The sequence below is a fragment of the Chelon labrosus genome, assembly GCF_963514085.1.
Source record: "Chelon labrosus genome assembly, chromosome: 15".
In the NCBI taxonomy this organism is placed as follows: Eukaryota; Metazoa; Chordata; class Actinopteri; order Mugiliformes; family Mugilidae; genus Chelon; species Chelon labrosus.
Window position 1 is genome coordinate 652,140 of NC_140348.1, and position 19,102 is coordinate 671,241.

Sequence of the window (19,102 nt, forward strand, 5' to 3'; positions counted from 1 at the left end):
TCAATAGCTTCAGCAAGAGAAACAGTTCATCTTCATGTGTTACTCACAAGCTGTCCACCATCACTGTGGTGTATTATAAAGTACTTTTCCATTGACACCGCCACTTCTCTCAGCCTGCCAACCACTCCCACCTCATCAGTCAACTCAGTTCACCTGTGCACACAGGTGCTCCTCATTATCTGTTATGAGGCCAGCATATATTCTTGAATTCCACACTCACTCCTCTGCTACATTGTTCTTTGCCATGTGAGACTTTCCAGCACTCATCTGCCTATACCTTCCTGGCACTGACCCTGATTGTTCCTGACTCTTCGGTCTCCTGGTAAACAATATCAGCATTCTGTTCCTGACCAAGAGTTTTGTCTTTGCCCTCCTGGTTCCTGTTTGCTTGCCTGTATCTGTATCTTCGTAATTAAAGGAACAAACTTCACACCCATTCTGTGCCTCTTTGTGCTACAATTGGGTCCTTACACCACCCAGTTCACAGAAAAAAAAACCAATAAAGATGTCTTATTCTACTTACAAGTACACTGTACCTACCAGCTATAAGTGGAAACAGAAACGAGGTAGCGTAGTTTATAACAGTCATCTACCAACTACTTCTATGCATTTCATGAATACACGGCAGGTTTAATCTGCATAACCATTTGCTTTGAAGAGCAAGTTATGATAAGAAGTTTGATTCAGCAAGAGGTGGTTTATTACTTTACTCTTTCTCCGGTCATTAACAGTGAACTTCACTGACTGCACAGACCGCACAAGATTCGTTTTCAGCAGTGATGACAGCTGTTTCATGGTACAGTCAGATGGAATACTAACAGTAAGTAGAGAAGGGTTTGGGGTCACTAAACCCCAAGAATGTAATGCTTGCATGTTATTGTGCTAACTTGGTAACTGCTGGAATTAAAAGTGTAAACACTGAAATGTGCAGTTATGAAACATATCTGGGACTCTTAGAAAGGGCAAATATGGGTGATATTTATGTTGAGAAACAGCTACATGTCTAGTCTTGTGGGCCTACAAACCAGCAGCATTTACTTAGTTCATTTAGATTTTATGTTAATCTAGCCAGCAGCATTTAGTTGGCTTACATTTCACAAGGTTTGAAGTATCCTCTGCTTCTCTGTGGGCCTACAAGCCAGCAGCACTTACTTAGTTCATGTAGATTGTAGGTTAATCGTCATATCACATGACCATAGGTTTGGTAGGGTTTCTCAGTTGGACAGTTGGCCTCTAAATGTGTTTTGCCTGGGATTTTGGCACAAGGGATTGTAACACCTAATCCTGTGTATTAATGAATATTGCTATGCATACAACATGCTAACCTGAAACCCACCTAAATGCTACAGAATTAGTAAAACGGCAACAAAAGGAGCTGAAATCACTGTTGACCACTAATCAAGCATTCTCACTATCGTCAGTGTAACTTTTGCATGTTGGCTGTCCCATCTGAACATGTGTCATTTAGAGGGCTTTCTAGAGGGCTTTTTGGCAGCATGCTCCCTTTTACTGATGGGTCATTTTTTTATTTTTCTTCTTCCAGGTAAAGAGACAGGTTGTTCTTCATGACGGGCATCAAGACTTCCTCATCCACTCCTGGGACTCAAAAGGTCACAAAATGACTGTGCCTGTCACGGTATTGCACAGTGTGCATCACATGAACCACCGCCAAAGTGTTGAACATCAACAAGGGGACTACAAACGCCACAACCATCAGCACCACCTTACTGAAGTAGGCTGTGCTAATAACCCAGAGGTGGGTTTAGAGACTGTTGAATGTGATGAAGTAAATCCACATTTACAGGTCACTTACGTCCTATTGCTGTTTATCAATGCCCAGGGCTAGGAGGAGTTGGTTTTTGTTAGAGGTGCAAGTTTTTCAAAATGGCGGAAAAAAATGGCATGCAGAAATGGGTGTGGCCTAGTCCATTAGAACCAGGGCTATGTAAGGAATCAGAAGGAGAAAGAATTTCCTTTCTAGGGCACACGGTTCTCGAGATAGGAGCCAAAATGCATGTGCATGCTGTATGCATGTGTATTGACACCTTGGCAAAGTGCAATGCTTGGACTTCTACCAAGTTACCAACTTTGATGCCTTTTGCCATTGCAGTTTTGTCATGGGCAGACACTTTTAGGGAAACAGAAAAAAAACTAAGAAGAGCAAGAAGAAGATAGTGTAGGGTAGTCTACACCTTTAAATTGTCTCGTTAGGGCACCACCTCCTTTTATCGTAGGAAGAACACGGTTTAAATCAATTTATCAGTCTCAGTTCAATAATTTGCATATCTGAAGGAGTGAATCCTTTACTACAATTTGTACCAGTCATTCTCTGCCGTAAAATAACATCACAAACAACTTCTTAAGTGTGAACAAATATTTATCTAATAAAGTGACAACTATGAATAAATGAGGGACTAATAGAATATAGGAGTGTAATCAAATGAACGAATATAATAAGGTATGAAATAGTTAATTTCTGGAGCGATGGTGAGAGATGGAGATGTTTAAGTCCTAAACTAAAGGGAATAGATTTGATATCTACTCTAATCAATCTTCTCTAAAAGATGTTAGTAGGGAGTTTCAAAGTAGTGACACCAACTCTTTGTCTTAAGCGGTAGGAACGATTCAAGCCTACTTTTCCGTAGAGTTTTCTCGGCGTCGGTGATGGCGGAGCGTCGGTGTGACGAGATGATGGCGGAGCGTCGGTGTGACGAGATGGTGACGAAGCGGCCCAGCTGATGCAGGTCTCTCTTGGACCGGTAGATAGGACTTGTTGCTTGATCTGCAACTCCAACACCCAGCTTTGCTTGAGAGCGTTGTAGGTGTTCAGTCAAAGGCAGATGACACTTGGCAATGTCTTTGTGTTTGAAGAAAGAAGTCGGATCGTCACGTCTTCTTGATGTCGTTGCTATGGCAACAGCTTCTTGGTTTCTTGATCCGTCGAAGAGATTGGGTCTTTCTCTGATATCCCAGCTGACTACGCTGGCTAACTTAAACGATGTTGGTTAGTACTTCGGTTCGTAGAGTATAAAAATGAGTAAAACTAGAAAAATATTTAAGTCACTATAAAAATCGTACGTCGGGAAAAACATCCGACGAGAAACAAACAGAGCTTGAAAAGGACCGTATTGTCAATATTCAAGTTGTTCTTAAAGTTACTAAGGATAAACGTGTACGTAAAGTGGAAAGTGCAAAAGTCCGGAGAAAGTGCAAAGAAGTCTGAAAGTATAAAAGTCCGGAGAAAGAGCGGCGGAAAGAGCGGAGAAATGGGTGCGTCTCTCTGGTTTTATGAGTTAATTATTCAGGGCGTGTTTTGGATCGGGTTTCCATAATCTTCGCGCGGAAAGAGAAGAGAACGCCTTCTTCTTTGTCTCGAGGTGTCTTATTGCCTGATCTTCTTAACCTATTTTATATTACTAAATTGAATCATTCCATCACTCATCATGGCTCGTTAGCAATGTTTTTCGTATGCCACAACACTCAACATTACAACATGACAAGATGACGTATCAGAATGACCACATCAAAGTAACTCAAAAGCATCAATAAATTAATAAACTCAAGTTCTCTTTACATTGACATTTTGCTAATAATAAAAGGTCGGGGTTTCTAAAATAACAATTCCAACAGTTATGATTTCAACTAATAGCTACTATTGGTATAAGAACGTACCTAAAGTTCTACATTCTTTAACTTCAACAACTGATTAAAAGAGAGAAAATAGTTTTAAAGATAGCCACTTGATGGCAATGTTGATCCATCCTTACTGTGACAAATTATGTGAATTTGGGCTAGCATTATCGTACAATGATCAAAATCGTCTCATTGTGATCGTAAGCACTTCCTGAACAATAATATATAACTTACCAGGTTATTACATTTTCGATAGTCATATTATAAAACTTAGGTGCTTTTTAGAGAGGAGAAATGCAGATCAGAGTCTGGTTCTGGGGAAAGAAAGTTATTTACGACCGGCTTATCAGTGTTTCGCTCTCTTGGTCATTCCAAGAAAGGGGGGCAAAACCTGTTAAAATGGTATGTTTGCATTCGTCTCTGAAAAAGAAAATTAGTACATCACAAGTTTAAAACATAATTGAACATCACATTAAGGCTTCTAGACTTTGTCCTTCGAATCCAAAAGGAGTCAATTCATTCTTTGTAGTTCCTGATATCATGTTGATGTTCTTTCGATTCAGGACTAATTAGTCCAGAAACAAGAGTGGGACATTCCACAAGAAGTGTAAATCTGTCTCTTTTTGGCTCAGATGACGTCCTCAGCATTAGGGAGGTCCGATAGTCTGGGTCTGTTCAGTGTTTAGACATGGCACCTTTATGGCTAAGGTGTAAAAGGTTGATCAGTTAGCAGAGTTCTTCTGCAAAACAACTCCGTAAATTTAAATTCCAGAGAGGGGAAGAATTGAGAGGACCACAGGTTCCTACAATAGCGATCATAAAGGGGTCCATGCTGTGCCGAAGTCATCCCTGCGCGGGACAATTCAATTCACTTCAATTCAATTTTATTTATATAGCGTCAATAACAATACAAATTGTCTCAAGACGCTTTACAAAAACCCAGCCTGAAACCCCCAGAGCAAGCCTGAAGGCGAAGGTGGCAAGGAAAAACTCCCTTTTAACGGGAAGAAACCTTGAGCAGAACCCAGCTCATATGGAGGGACCCATCTGCCTAAGGCCAGCCAGGTAGAGACAGAGAAGAGAACAGCAGAAACGAGATAAACATTCATCTGTCATAGATACACATGTCTGACTAAAGAATACATGTGGAAGAGAGAAGAAAGAAAGAGAACATGTGTTTGGTGCATCGTCCTCCAGCAGCCTAGGCCTATAGCAGCATAACCAGGGGATGGTTCAGTCCAGCTCTAACTATAAGCTTTATCAAAAAGGAAGGTCTTAAGCCTGACCTTCAAAATAGAGAGAGTGTCTGCCTCCCGAATCCAAACTGGGAGCAGGTTCCACATGAGAGGAGCCTGATAGTTGAAAGCTATACCTCCCTTTCTATTTTTTGAAATTCTAGGAACCACAAGTACACTGTTAAGAATTTTCTTGTAAAATAACAGCCATTATGTTACTGTAAAATTAATTTTTTTTTACTGTCACTAAAATTTACAGTTTTGTACTGTTATTGAAAAATACAGTATGCGACTGTTTTTTTTTTATTACTTTCCTGTATAAAAACGGTAAAGAACTGGCAGCAGGGTTGCCATTATGTTACTGTAAAATTAACATATTTTTACTGTCACTAAAATTTACAGTTTTGTGCTGTTATTGAAAAATACAGCGCTTACTGTTTGTTAAGATTACTTTCACAATACTTTACAGTCAACTGGTTTGTTTAGAAATACATTATCAGTCTTCACAAAATCTACAAACTATGTGCTTTGTGAAAGAACAGATCAGCATGTACAGTCGAGGCCAAAATTATTAGCCCCCCAGGAATTATGGAACATTTTCCTAAAATTCTTCCCAATGTTTTCAGCATTGACAAAACTTGATATAATCAAACATTCACCAGTGCTATTTAGTAGCTTTTGGTACATTTTGGATATGAAATACTGCGCCGCCCTCAATATATGTGCTGAATATATCTTGGCATTAAGTTAAACGCCTTCTTCTCATCAAAACTCTGGAGACAGTCATCAGTTTATCCACAGGTTTATTGACTTGAAAAAGGGTGAAACTGAGAACGCACGAACAGACAGACAAATTGCTTACTGTAAATCTCTTGTACATATGCCGTAAACATGTTTTTATCATGAATTAAATCCCTCAGGAGACCTGTGCCAACCTAGCAAAGAACTACTCTAAGAGGTTGTTGTCAGTTGTGGCTCAGAAAGGGTACACTATTGACTATGGACGTCTCATTTTTGCCCTTTCTTGTTTCAATTCAGTGTAGCAATGAAATATTATAATCAAACTTAGTGGACATTTTGTCTTTGTTATTTTGGAAACAAATGCAATATAAACACTTGTTGTTAATGGTCATTACCAGAGTAATCAAGAGTTTTGTCTAATTTCACAAGGGGGGCTAATAATTTTGGCCTCAACTGTAATTCATTCACTCATTCACATTCTGTAACCGCTTGTTTCTGCGAAGGGTCGCGGGGGTCTGCTGGAGCCTATCCCAGCTCTCATAGGGCAAGAGGCGGGGTACACCCTGGACAGGTCGCCAGTCTATCACAGGGCTAACACAGAGAGACAGACAGCCATTCACACTCACCCCTACGGGGTCCATGCAAACGAAGTTGCAGGATCCCTTTTGTTTTTCTTCCGATTTTTATTAGGGGTCCATGCAAATGAAGCTGCAGGATCCCTATTGATTTTGTTGCAGTTTTTATTCTTATTATTATTATTATTAGGGGTCCATGCAAACGAAGTTGCAGGATCTCTATTGATTTTGTTGCAGTTTTTCTTATTATTATTATTAGGGGTCCATGCAAACAAAGTTGCAGGATCCTTATTGATTTTGTTGCGATTTTTATTCTTATTAGGGGTCCATGCAAATGAAGGTGCAGGAACCCTACTGATTTTGTTTTCGAGAACAGTGTGCCCTAGAAACAAAAATCTTTCTCCCTCTGATTCCTTACATAACCTTGGTTCTAATGGACTAGGCCAGGAGTGCCCACACTTTTTTGGCTTGCGAGCTACTTTTACAAAGACAAAGTGATCTACCTATATATATATATTCTAAGTCATATTAATTGTTGTTACAGTGTTAAAAGCTCTATCCGTCTTTGTTTGTATTTTTAATCAAGAAAAATTGGTGCACTTCACCTTTAGAAAAATAGCGCTGTCTCTTTAAGAAACACAGTAGTCTTGAGTTGTTGTTGAAGTTGTACGTGGCTGTGGATGTGTGCCGCTGAACTGAGGGCATGTTACAAATATAAAGTAAAAATAAATAAAGATGAACGTTTGTGTGCACACGATCTACCCGCACTAACTTCGCGATCTACCGGTCGATCACGATCGATGTAATGAGCACCCCTGGACTAGGCCATGCCAAAGTTAATGGCTAATTAATTTTTATGGCGTGCAACAGTATAACTCAAAAGCTAATATTTTGTGAAGTATACACCCAAACTTAATCAAACTTCAGATTAGGGCTGAACGATTTGGGAAAATAATCTAATTGCGATTTTTTTCCCCCAATATTGCGACTGCGATTTAATATGCAATTTAAATTTATATGCAATTTAAATTTATTTTTTATTTTATCCTCTTTTTTCCCAACAAAACATAACGAATGATTTAAATATGAACAACACAATATTAGATACATTTAGTGTAAAATGTTCTTTCCCATAGGCTGGGCCTATTTGTTAGAATTAAATTAAAAGATGACTTGAAATAAATGACATTTTTATTTAACTGCTCATTACAGAAACATCTGTGGATTTAAAGGGAAACTACTGTTTTTTACAACCTGGACCTTATTCCTTATTTCTTATTTCTAATTAGAGCAGCGTATATCCATATAGCGGGAGTGGTCAGTGCATTGAAACGCAGCCTCTAAATAACGTGTCATCTGCAGCGAAACTCATTCATTCCGCCAATACTTTATGATACGCTAGTGCTATTCCCCGTTGAGTCCGGAGTTACATGTTAACATCGTCCGGGATCTGTAGATTGACCTACAGACCCCGGATGATGTCTTCTGACCTCTGAGCAGCGCGCGCACCCGCTACGGTCGGCTTGTTTACCAGTAATTTGCTATTGCTACGGTTCGTCCACAACCTCAGAGTCGGACAAATATTCAGCCATGTTGCAAAAAACTAGTAGTAGCAAATTACAGCTTAACAAGCCGACCGCTCAGAGACATTGTCCAGGTCAGCTTATCATCCGCGTCGCTCGCGTCACGTGACCACCTTGTAATCGTGCAAGTTGCAGTTAGAAAATCGCGTTTTATCATATCGCGATATTATTGCAAATGCAATTAATCGTTCAGCCCTACTTCAGATCATTGATAATAATGTGGTTCTGTACAAGCACCCCTACTTTTGTGACCCTTGGTCTCTAGGGGGCGCTACAAAGGCAACATTTCAATATCTCAAAACCTGCAATAGCTAACTTAATGAAATTTGGCACACACAATCTGTAAAATATTGTGTAGACGCCCAGGGGCGTGCACCACATTCTGGGCCCTGTACACTCTTAATGTCACTGGGCCCTTATCCATGCCAGTGCACGAAGTGCGTGAGCAAAAAAAAAAAGAAAAAAAAAAGGGGCATTTATTTATAAATATAAAAAGCATAGTATAGTAGGGTTTTAAGCTAAAATCAGGTCAGAGTATACTGATGACTGGTTCTTTCATTCAACACCTGAATTGATGCATTTGGCCTACTTGTGCTCAAACATCTATAAACATTAGGCTACATCTGGTTTGTGTACTAACGTTTTGATCCATGATACATTTTGATTTAAAAACATTTATTGTTGAACAGGAGCCAACAACTGTACACAGAGAATCAAATCAAATAAACTATCTAATTTTTCAATAAAATTGTTCTTCAGCTTGCAGAAAAAGAAATAAGGCCTTGCTAAAGCCTTACACGAGATGTAAGGATGTAATTTACATCCCAATAAATGCCGACAACGTTAACGTTAATTGGATGCAGTTACACAACAAGTAAACTCGGTTCACCTTTTGGAAAGAAAGCAGTTAACAGTTGTTTCCCTCATTCTGTCTTATTTCTTTTTCTTTCTACTCTTTCTTTTTCTGGTACCCCGATTTGTGTTTTTTGGGCGGCATGATGACAGCTAGCCTCCAGGTCATTCAGTCTGCGCTCACTGACCTACTTGTCGCCGGCCATAGAGAGCCGAAGTCCCACCCCTCTACTTCCGGTCTATGGGACCTATCTTTTGAAAAAATATGAACGGAAGTTAATGGAGAGATCATAATTATTTTTTGGTCCCGTTCGAATTGTGGCATGAATTTCACATATGATGTGTGTGAATTTAAAAGATAATTTTTCACGTCAAGAGATAAATTATTTGACGTAAATAAGCTGAACAACATTAGGTTTTGTATGAGATCGCTTAGTGAACTACATCTCTCGTCTCGAACAATGTATGTCACTAGAGAACTATGGCTGTCTCCTTGTTGAGCTTTACCGTCTTCTTCCAGGACGAAGGCAGAAGCATCAAACGAGGTAAAAATTATTATAAATCGGGTCGTGTCGAGAGCTGTAGTTACACAAAGGGAGTTTTGGTCGGTTCTGTACGCACCAGCATGCGGGACTTGTAGTTCGTTTAATTACGTATTTTCCATAGCGTTTTACTTAACTATCTTGCGACAAACTGTGACATTCTTGACATGTAAAATCATTTTTTATTCTGAAAAACAACATATGTATAATCCAAGGCACAAGTCGATCGGGACCAGAAAATAATTTATCTTTCGCCATAGACTGCCGTTCATATTTTTTCGAAAGATAGGTCCCATGGAGGCAATCGGAAGGGGCGGGACTTCGGCTCTCTATTGTCTATGGGCGGACTAAACCATTTTGCGTCTCCAAGAGGCAAACCACCACAGTAAACTGCTTGAAATTTGACTATAATAATCTGTGAATGACTCCTTACAAGCCCACCAAGTTTTGCACAATACGGTCTATAGGGGGCGCTACTGGTGTCTCTTGACCCCCTGTCTGGTCTTTTCCCACCCGTTTTAGCCTATGACTCCCTCTAGTGGCAGTCTGAGGCAATGGCATCTGTAGAAAACTGCATACAGGCCCACCAAATTTCGTTGCTTCCGACCTGCCTGACTCTCATTCACTTGTCAGCCAAAGGATTCCTCCCCAGACACTTTGCCTCTTTTCAGGTTGTGTCTGACCTGCTTATGCCTCTGCGTCCCACTCGGGGACGACTTCGCCACGGCATGGACCCCTTTATAATCTCTTGCGATCATCGAGTTGTAGTTTGTCTTTGTTTAGCCGTGTCTTGCTATTCATCCTCTTACTGGCCAAATGTTTATATGTTTTCCCAGAGTGCTACTGAGCCACAGGTACCTACTCTGTATTTCCCCAAGTCTGGTGAAGGACTGAGGAGGAGGAAGAGAGACTGGGTTATTCCTCCGATCTCTGTTTCCGAGAATGCCCCAGGACCCTACCCTTTAAGGGCGTCTCAGGTAACAAACATGTCTCCACTACATGTTTTGTTTATTGGATTCCATTTGTCTTTCTAATTAATCTATGTTCAAAGAGAGTTTGTTTGTTTTCTTGTTTTGAAATTTTTGAGAATTTGAGATTGTCAAGGTTAATTACCTTATTTCTTGGGTCCCTGCAGTTGATATCTTATAACAAGAGTTAAAAAAAAATTATACCAGAGATCACAGGACAACTGACAGAATCAATTTAACCCTCCTATTACCTTAGAATTTACTAGCACTTTTTGTCCTTGGGGTCAATTTGACCCCAGCAATTTATACCTCCAGAAAATGATTATAATTAAAAACTTTTCCCAAGTTTATGTGTCAGGTACTTGGTGCTTGTTTGTTGACTACCTAAATGGCTCTTTAAATAAAACATCCCACCACCACCACCACCCACCCCACCCAGCGTACACATCCTGAATATCTGTTACGTGACTACAGAGAAATATACAGATGACCATAAAATATCAGTGGGTGACCTTAAATTGGAAGATATGTTTAAGTGGCTTTATATAATTTCTAAGTACATATTGTTGTTATAACATTTGGAATGAAAAACGATTGTCACAACTATTATCAAGAATAACATATATTGTGTCGGAACCAGTGTCAGTATCCCCATTAAATTAGGAAAAATCATTAAATATGAAGCAATGATAATAAAAATGATAATCATATACACTATATTACCAAAAGTATTCGCTCACCCATTCAAATGATCAGAATCAGGTGTTCTAATCACTTGGCCTGGCCCCAGGTGTATAAATTCAAGCACTCAGGCATGCAGACTGTGAAACAAGACATTTGTGAAAGAATGGGCCGCTCTCAGGAGCTCAGTGAATTCCAGCGTGGAACTGTCATAGGATGCCACTTGTGCAACAAATCCAGTCGTGAAATTTCCTCGCTCCTAAATATTCCACAGTCAACTGTCAGCTCTATTATAACAAAATGGAAGCGTTTGGGAAAAACAGCAACTCGGCCACGAAGTGGTAGGCCACGTAAAGTGACGGAGAGGGGTCAGCGGATGCTGAAGCGCATAGTGCAAAGAGGTCGCCGACTTTCTGCACAGTCAATTGCTACAGAGCTACAAACTTCATGTGACCTTCAGATTAGCCCAAGTACAGTACGCAGAGAGCTTCATGGAATGGGTTTCCATGGCCGAGCAGCTGCAGCCAAGCCACACATCACCAAGTGCAATGCAAGGCGTCGGATGCAATGGTGTAAAGCACGCCGCCACTGGCCTCTAGAGCAGTGGAGACGCGTTCTCTGGAGTGATGAATCACGCTTTACCATCTGGCAATCTGATGGACGAGTCTGGGTTTGGAGGTTGCCAGGAGAACGGTACATTTCAGATTGCATTGTGCCAACTGTGAAATTTGGTGGAGGAGGAATTATGGTATGGGGTTGTTTTTCAGGAGCTGGGCTTGGCCCCTTAGTTCCAGTGAAAGGAACATTGAATGCTTCAGGATACCAAAACATTTTGGACAATTCCATGCTCCCAACCTTGTGGGAACAGTTTGGAGCGGGCCCCTTCCTCTTCCAACATGACTGTGCACCAGTGCACAAAGCAAGGTCCATAAAGACGTGGATGACAGAGTCTGGTGTGGATGAACTTCACTGGCCTGCACAGAGTCCTGACCTGAACCCGATAGAACACCTTTGGGATGAATTAGAGCGGAGACTGAGAGCCAGGCCTTCTCGACCAACATCAGTGTGTGACCTCACCAATGCGCTTTTGGAAGAATGGTCAAAAATTCCTATAAACACTCTCCTCAACCTTGTGGACAGTCTTCCCAGAAGAGTTGAAGCTGTAATAGCTGCAAAAGGTGGACCGACATCATATTGAATTCTATGAGTTAGGAATGGGATGGCACTTCAGTTCATGGAATGAGTAAAGGCAGGTGAGCGAATACTTTTGGTAATATAGTGTATTTAGCGATGTTAAACATCGAATGGGGTCAAACTGACCCCAAAGATAATAGGAGGATTAATCTTAATAACAGAGTGCATAATACTTAACCAGGAAAGTTTCTGAGTCTCGGGAATTTAAGTGCAGCATAAGTACAAGACCTCTGCACTGCATCTTTACTGAAGCTGTTTCATAATATAATGGTCATTGTAGTCAGTGTGCTTTAATTTGGTCCTGATGTGTTTTGTCCAGATCCGTTCTAGTGACGATGCACTCATGAAGATCTATTACAGCATCACTGGCCAAGGAGCTGATGAGGAACCTTTTGGTCTTTTCACCATGGACAGAAACACTGGTATTCTATATCTCACACAACCCATTGACAGAGAGAAAATAGCGAACTACTTGGTAAGCATCCTCTCTATTCGTCTTATGCACATACTTTTTGTAAATTTTTCAGATTTGGTAAGGAACACATAATTTGTTTCCATTCCTCTACATTCCTCCTGAAATCTTGTTTTGAAACATTCAGTTGTGTTTTCTAAATTTAGTATCAAACCTACATACTTTATTTGCGTTATTCAAAAGGCATTATAATAATATTATAATTGCAGATGTGCGATCACATTTCAGTAGGTTATGTTTCGCTTTTGAAATATGCTGCTACTTGCCCCATTTAATGGCGCATACACTCCTGATCAAAATTTTAAGAACAGTTGAAAAATTGCAAGAATTTACATTTTGCACTGTTGGATCTTAAGAAGGTTCTAAGTAGTGCTTCAAAATGTAAAAAGAAGAAATGGGAGTGAGACAAGAAAATAATTTGAGTAAGCAATGTATTGCAAACAACCATTAAACTGAAATAGGCTGTTCATCAGCTGATCAAAAGTTTAAGACCACATCTCAAAAAACCCAAAAAACCCCTAAAACAGAAATAAAAATTTCAAAAAAGGACTCAGTAATGAGTAGCTGCGCCATTCATGTTAATCACCTCAAAAATTCGTTTCGGCATGCTTGATGCTAGTGTTTCCAGGAGGCTAGTGGGAATGTTGCTCCAAGTGGTGAAGATGGCTTCACGGAGGGCATCCACTGTCTGGAACTGGTGTCCATTTTTGTAAACTTCCCTTGCCATCCAACCCCAAATGTTCTCAATTGGATTTAGATCAGGGGAACACGCAGGATGGTTCAAAAGAGTGATGTTATTTCTCTGGAAGAAGTCCTTTGTCAGGCGGGCATTGTGAACTGCAGCGTTGTCCTGTTGAAAAACCCAGTCATTACCAAACAGACGATGGCCTTCAGTCATGAGGGATGCCCTCTGCAACATCTCCACATAGCCAGCTGCCGTTTGACACCTCTGCACAACCTGAAGCTCCATTGTTCCATTGAAGGAAAAAGCCCCCCAGATCATGATGGCGCCCTCTCCACTGTGCCGTGTAGAAAACATCTCAGGTGGGATCTCCTTGTCATGCCAGTAACGTTGGAAGCCATCAGGAGCGTCAAGGTTACATTTTTTTCTCATCAGAGAATAAAACTTTCTTCCACCTTTCAATGTCCCATGTTTGGTGCTCTCATGCAAACTCCAAATGGGCAATTTTGTGCCGTTGAAGGCGACGAGGTCTTTGAAGACGTTTTTTGTTCTTAAAACCCTTCTCTCGCAGATGCCGTCTAATGGTTATGGGACTGCTGGTGGCACCAGTGACAAGCTTATGATACAACTTTATTTGTCAGTTTGTGCTGAAATTCTTTTTGCATCCCTGGGCAGCTCATTTAAGGATAAGAGGGCATAAACAATACATACATGTAAGACATATAGCATCACTAGACCAACACATGGACATACATGTAGGACATAAAGCATCAACGGACAAACATGAGACTTAGCCACAAATGACAGTAACAAGCATGCCAGAAGACAAAGCATACATATAAGCTTATTACAAAGGGGTTACATCAATGCATCCAAAGCTTTCAACACTGGAAGACATTACATCCATGGATAGATATTGCACTGGGCTGAGGATCGTCCCGTGTCTTGACGTACAGCCAATTGGATCTTCCGGCTCAGGGCAGGTGTACTGCCCTCACAGTGCGTATGCTTGTGCACAGCTAGACAGTCAGCTAACGAATGAAAGTCCTTCAATAAAGAACAAGGCTTGACTTTTCTCGTCCTTTAATGAAGTCCTCTTTGTTATTTTTTCTCCCGTAAAACTGAAAATTATTACAGATAGAAACACAACTGTTAAACACTGTACAAGCAAAGCAATGTATAAGTACATTTCAAAATGAATGAGTTAGCATCTGCTGAAAGCTAGCAAAGTACGTTTTTCGCCAACATAAGAAATTGAGTCTCCATCAAACATTCCTCACAAAAATACACAAGCATTTAACAACTGCCTACATATACAGTAATACTTACAGATAATTATTTTCCAAGGCAAAAGAGTCGAAAACACTTCAACAATAATGATTAGCCGTCTGCTTTACTCTTCTGAGCTAACTCGACTCAGCGGCGCATGCATGCAGCAGATAAACACAACACGGCACAACATAGCTGGAAATTAAAGGAAAGAGCGCACACACCAACGTGGTTTCTCTAAACCAAAGAAAAGAGCGCTCACTCTGACGCGGTTTCTCTAAAAAATAGAGCTCTCACTCTGACGCGGTTTCTCACAACCAAGAAATATAGACTTTGTTTTAGACTTTTAACCTGCTCAATTATTAACTTATTTAACTTTACATTCTAACATTTTAAGGCAGCACAGCCGGTGAATTTTTTTTGGGTCTACCACTTCACTTTTTTTTCCCCATAACCCTCAGGATCTTTTAAGAAGTTTAAAATGACTGTCTTACTGCATCCAACCTCAGCAGCAATGACACGCTGCGAGAGGCCTTGCTGCAGCTCAACAATCTGACCACGTTCAAAGAGAGAAAGCTTTTTTGCCTTTGCCATCAGGAGGTCATGACAGTGTGGGTACCTGGCAGAAAATGACACTGAATCCACATTTTGGCGAAGATTTGGGCTTTTAAAGGCTGTGGTCTTAAACTTTTGATCAGCTGATGAACAGCCTATTTCAGTTTAATGGTTGTTTGCATTAAATTGCTTACTCAAATTTTTTTCTTGTCTCACTCCGATTTCTTCTTTTTGCATTTTGAAGCACTACTTAGAACCTTCTTAAGATCCAACAGTGCAAAATGTAAATTCTTGCAATTTTTCAACTGGTCTTAAAATTTTGATCAGGAGTGTATCATAGCCTTAAGAAAACCACTAATCAGTTAGGCTAACTGAAAAAAAAAGGCTTCAGTTTGCTAGGGAGCATAAAGATTGGACTCTGGAGCAATAGATGAAGGTCATGTGGTCTGATGAGTCCAGATTTACCCTGTTCCAGAGTGATGGGGGCATCAGGGTAAGAAGAGAGGCAGATGAAGTGATGCACCCATCATGCCTAGTGCTACTGTACAAGCCTGTGGGGACAGTGCTGTGGTCTGGGGTTGCTGCAGTTGGTCAGGTCTAGGTTCAGCAACATTATGTGTCCAAGGAATGAGATCAACTGACTACAAGAATATACTGAATGACCAGGTTATTCCATCATATTCCAAGATGACAATGCCAGGATTCATGGGGCTAAAATTGTGAAAGAGTGGTTCAGGGAGCATGAGACATCATTTTCACACATGGATTGGCCACCACAGAGTCCAGACCTTAACCCATTGAGAATCTTTGGGATGTGCTGGAGAAGGCTTTGTGCAGTGGTCAGGCAGTGTATATCTGGATACTGGATATACGCTGGCTGTTTCAATGCTTGAAAAAAGCATACCTGGGGCATGATAAGGGTCCATGATATACACTACCAGTCAAAAGTTTTATAACAACCTAATTTTTCTGGTTATTTATTGCAATTCAAGTCGTGAAAGTCCAATGAATAGCTTGAAATTGTACAATGGTAAGTACTGAACAGCCAGAGGTTAAAAAAAAAAAAGGTTTGGTTACCCAGAACTGAAAAATAATGTACATTTCAGAATTATACAAAAAGGCCTCTTTCAGGGAACACGAAGTGGGTTAACAATTTAAAGCTGTTCTGCAGCAATGAAGGTTGAATCAGCCTTGAAAGCTGGTGCTACTAATTCCTACAGCTGTTCCAACTTTTCTTGGTTACTTACAACCCCCTCTGTCTGCATAAAAGCAGTGTTGGAACACACTGTGGTATCAAACCCTCATGAGTATCAGGTGAACGGTATTAGTATTGTACTGCAGAAAGTAGTGTTGCTACAAAAATGGCGAGAAAAAGGCAATTAACAAAGGAAGAGAGACAGACCATCATAACACTTAGAAATGTAGGTCTTTCCTACAGGGAAATTGCAAAGAAAATCAAGGTGTCAGTGAGTACAGTTTTCTTCACCATCAAAAGACACTCAGAAACTGGAGGAAACTCTGACAGGAAGAGGTCTGGCAGACCCAAAGCCAGGAACTGAATCAAACTGAATCAGAGGACAAGTTTCTGAGAATTAACAGCTTGCGTGATAGGCGACAGTTTAGTAGTGGTCGTAGTAAGCAAGTCTCAGTTTCAACTGTGAAGAGAAGACTTCGAGCTGCAGGTTTGACAGGACGAGTTGCAGCAAGAAAGCCATTGCTAAGATGTCAGAATAAGACAAAGAGGCTTGCCTGGGCCATGAAACACTGCCATTGGACTACTGAAGACTGGAAGAAGGTATTATGGACTGAAGAATCAAAATTTAAAATCTTCGGTTTATCACGCAGGATCTTTGTATGCTGTCAAGTAGGCGAGAGGATGGTTCCACAGTGTGTGACATCAACTGTCAAACATGGAGGAGGAAGTGTGATGGTCTGGGGCTGTTTTGCTGGATCCAGGGTCGGTGACTTGTACGGAGTGAGAGGCACCCTGAACCAAAACGGCTACCACAGCATTCTGCAGCGCCATGCAATACCCTCTGGTATGTGCCTAGTTGGTCAGAGGTTCATCCTACAGCAAGATAATGACCCAAAACACAAGTCCAAGCTATGCCAGAACTACCTCAGGAAAAAAGAACAAGATGGTAAGCTTGAAAACATGGAGTGGCCAGCACAGTCTCCAGACTTAAACCCCATCCAGCTGGTTTGGGATGAACTGGACAGAAGAGTGAAAGCCAAGCAACCTACAAGTGCCACACATTTATGGGAACTTCTGCAACAGACTTGGGAAGAACTTTCTGAAGAATATTTGATTTCTATTGTAGAAAGAATGCCATGAGTGTGTTCAGCTGTTATATCTGCCAAAGGTGGCTACTTTGATGAGTCAAAAGTTTAGAATACATTTTGGTCTATAAATTGATTCCATGATTTCTTTTTCAACTCAAATTGCTTATTTGTTCTATGCTTTCATTTCAGAGTGCAATGAAGCACTAAACTAATAATTTTCAGTAAAAAACTGGAAAAAGTTTGGTGTTCTAAAACTTTTGAGTGTAGTGTATAATCTGTCGAGCCTTGTACTGGTCAATTTCTTTTTTGATTTACCTTCTTTATTGACTTTTCTTTACAAATGCACAGCCAGTGTGCAGATCCATACATTGCAAGCGGGTTTAAGTACAAGTAACATTTAAAGAAAAATAGAACAAACAGACAGTAACAAGCAAAATATAGAATGAAAAAAAGTAAATAACTAAATAAAATAATAATAATGATATATAATAATAAATAATAACCATACAGTAATAATTAAGCAAATAGTGTAAAATAGATAGATAATAAGATGCACATTCTTGACAGTTAGGTTCATCACAAAGCAATGTTACATGACGTGTCCATTCCTTGAACTTAGGTAAAATGGTACGTACTGGTCAATTTCTATATGTTTAAAGTGCGCAGTAAACTCTGACGTCCTGATATCAGCGTTGACGCCATTCATTTTTCCTCAGAGTTTTCCGGTCAATATGATGGTTTTAACCAAAAAAACCTCAGGTGACTCTATAGGCGCTCTATAGGCTATACATATGAACTGCAGCGCACAGTACTGATAAGTTCATGTATCTTTGTTCAGTTCTGTTGTGTTCCATAACATTAATTGGATGCAGTTACACAACAAGTAAACTCGGTTCACCTTTCTGAAAGAAAGCAGTTAACAGTTGCTTCCCCTCATGACATCATCGTTTTCGCCGTTTTCGCCGTCCACATAGAAACGCAAGAGTTGCGTTTGCGAATTTCTCCACCCTGGGACCCGTTTTCAGAAAAGTGCGTTTTAGGGCTATGCGTTTACAGGATACGTGTGGACGATCGGCCAAAATGATGAAAAACTTCCGTGTGGACGGCCCCTCAGTTGATGTCATCAATGTGTTTGAAACACATTATGACACCAATTAACTGGAGGGCCCAATTCATCAAAAAAAAAAAAATAAGAATTCAGGACTTTCATGGGCCCTCTCCCTACTTGGGCCCTAGGTAGTTAGCCCCCCCCAACACACACACACACACACACACACACACACTACCACGCCCATGTATACAGAGAAAATGTTAAACTCTTTCTTACTGTAAAAATGCACAAATTAGTAAAAAAAAAACAAAATGGTTATTTTTTTCACTGAACATATATATACACACACACAAACACATTTAAAATGGCAGTTTTATCATATCTGGTTAAGTGTGCGGTCCTATGTGGCCCTCAGGTACTGTCGATGAAAAATTGTGGCCCCCTCCATTATATAGGTTGCCCATCCCTACTTTACTGTTTCAATCCCTGACGGTGCATGTTAAAAATGTACAGTCCAGTACTGCGGTTACCTGTGTTATCACTGTTTCCCCAGTTGCTTTACCACCTTTTACATAATGTTACCCAACTACCACAGTGTAAGCATTATGGTAAAAAATATTGATATTGCCAAGCCCTGTTGCTTTTCATTAACTCGGAACACCATTCCAAATATTAGTTTGGAAAACACAAAAGTAACATTAGTAGTACAACAGTATGACAATATATATAACAGTATATCAAAAATAGTACAAGGAGCTCAGGACACCAGTACTATGATACGGTCTC

At 40.3% G+C, this 19,102-nt stretch overlaps 1 protein-coding gene across 2 annotated transcripts in view; it reads left to right on the forward strand.

Annotated features, from left to right (window-relative positions):
* The window catches only part of LOC311500298 (cadherin-1-like), a 71,231-nt gene that overhangs the window by 3,930 nt on the left and 48,199 nt on the right, over window positions 1–19,102 (forward strand). The window contains exons 3-6 of one of the 2 annotated variants that reach the window (XM_084561610.1): window positions 732–820; window positions 1,544–1,732; window positions 9,998–10,138; window positions 12,324–12,479. In XM_084561610.1, the coding sequence (XP_084417736.1) occupies window positions 732–820; window positions 1,544–1,732; window positions 9,998–10,138; window positions 12,324–12,479 (575 nt within the window). Of the gene's footprint in view, window positions 1–731; window positions 821–1,543; window positions 1,757–9,997; window positions 10,139–12,323; window positions 12,480–19,102 lie in introns of both variants that reach the window. The other variant, XM_084561609.1, reaches the window with a different exon arrangement.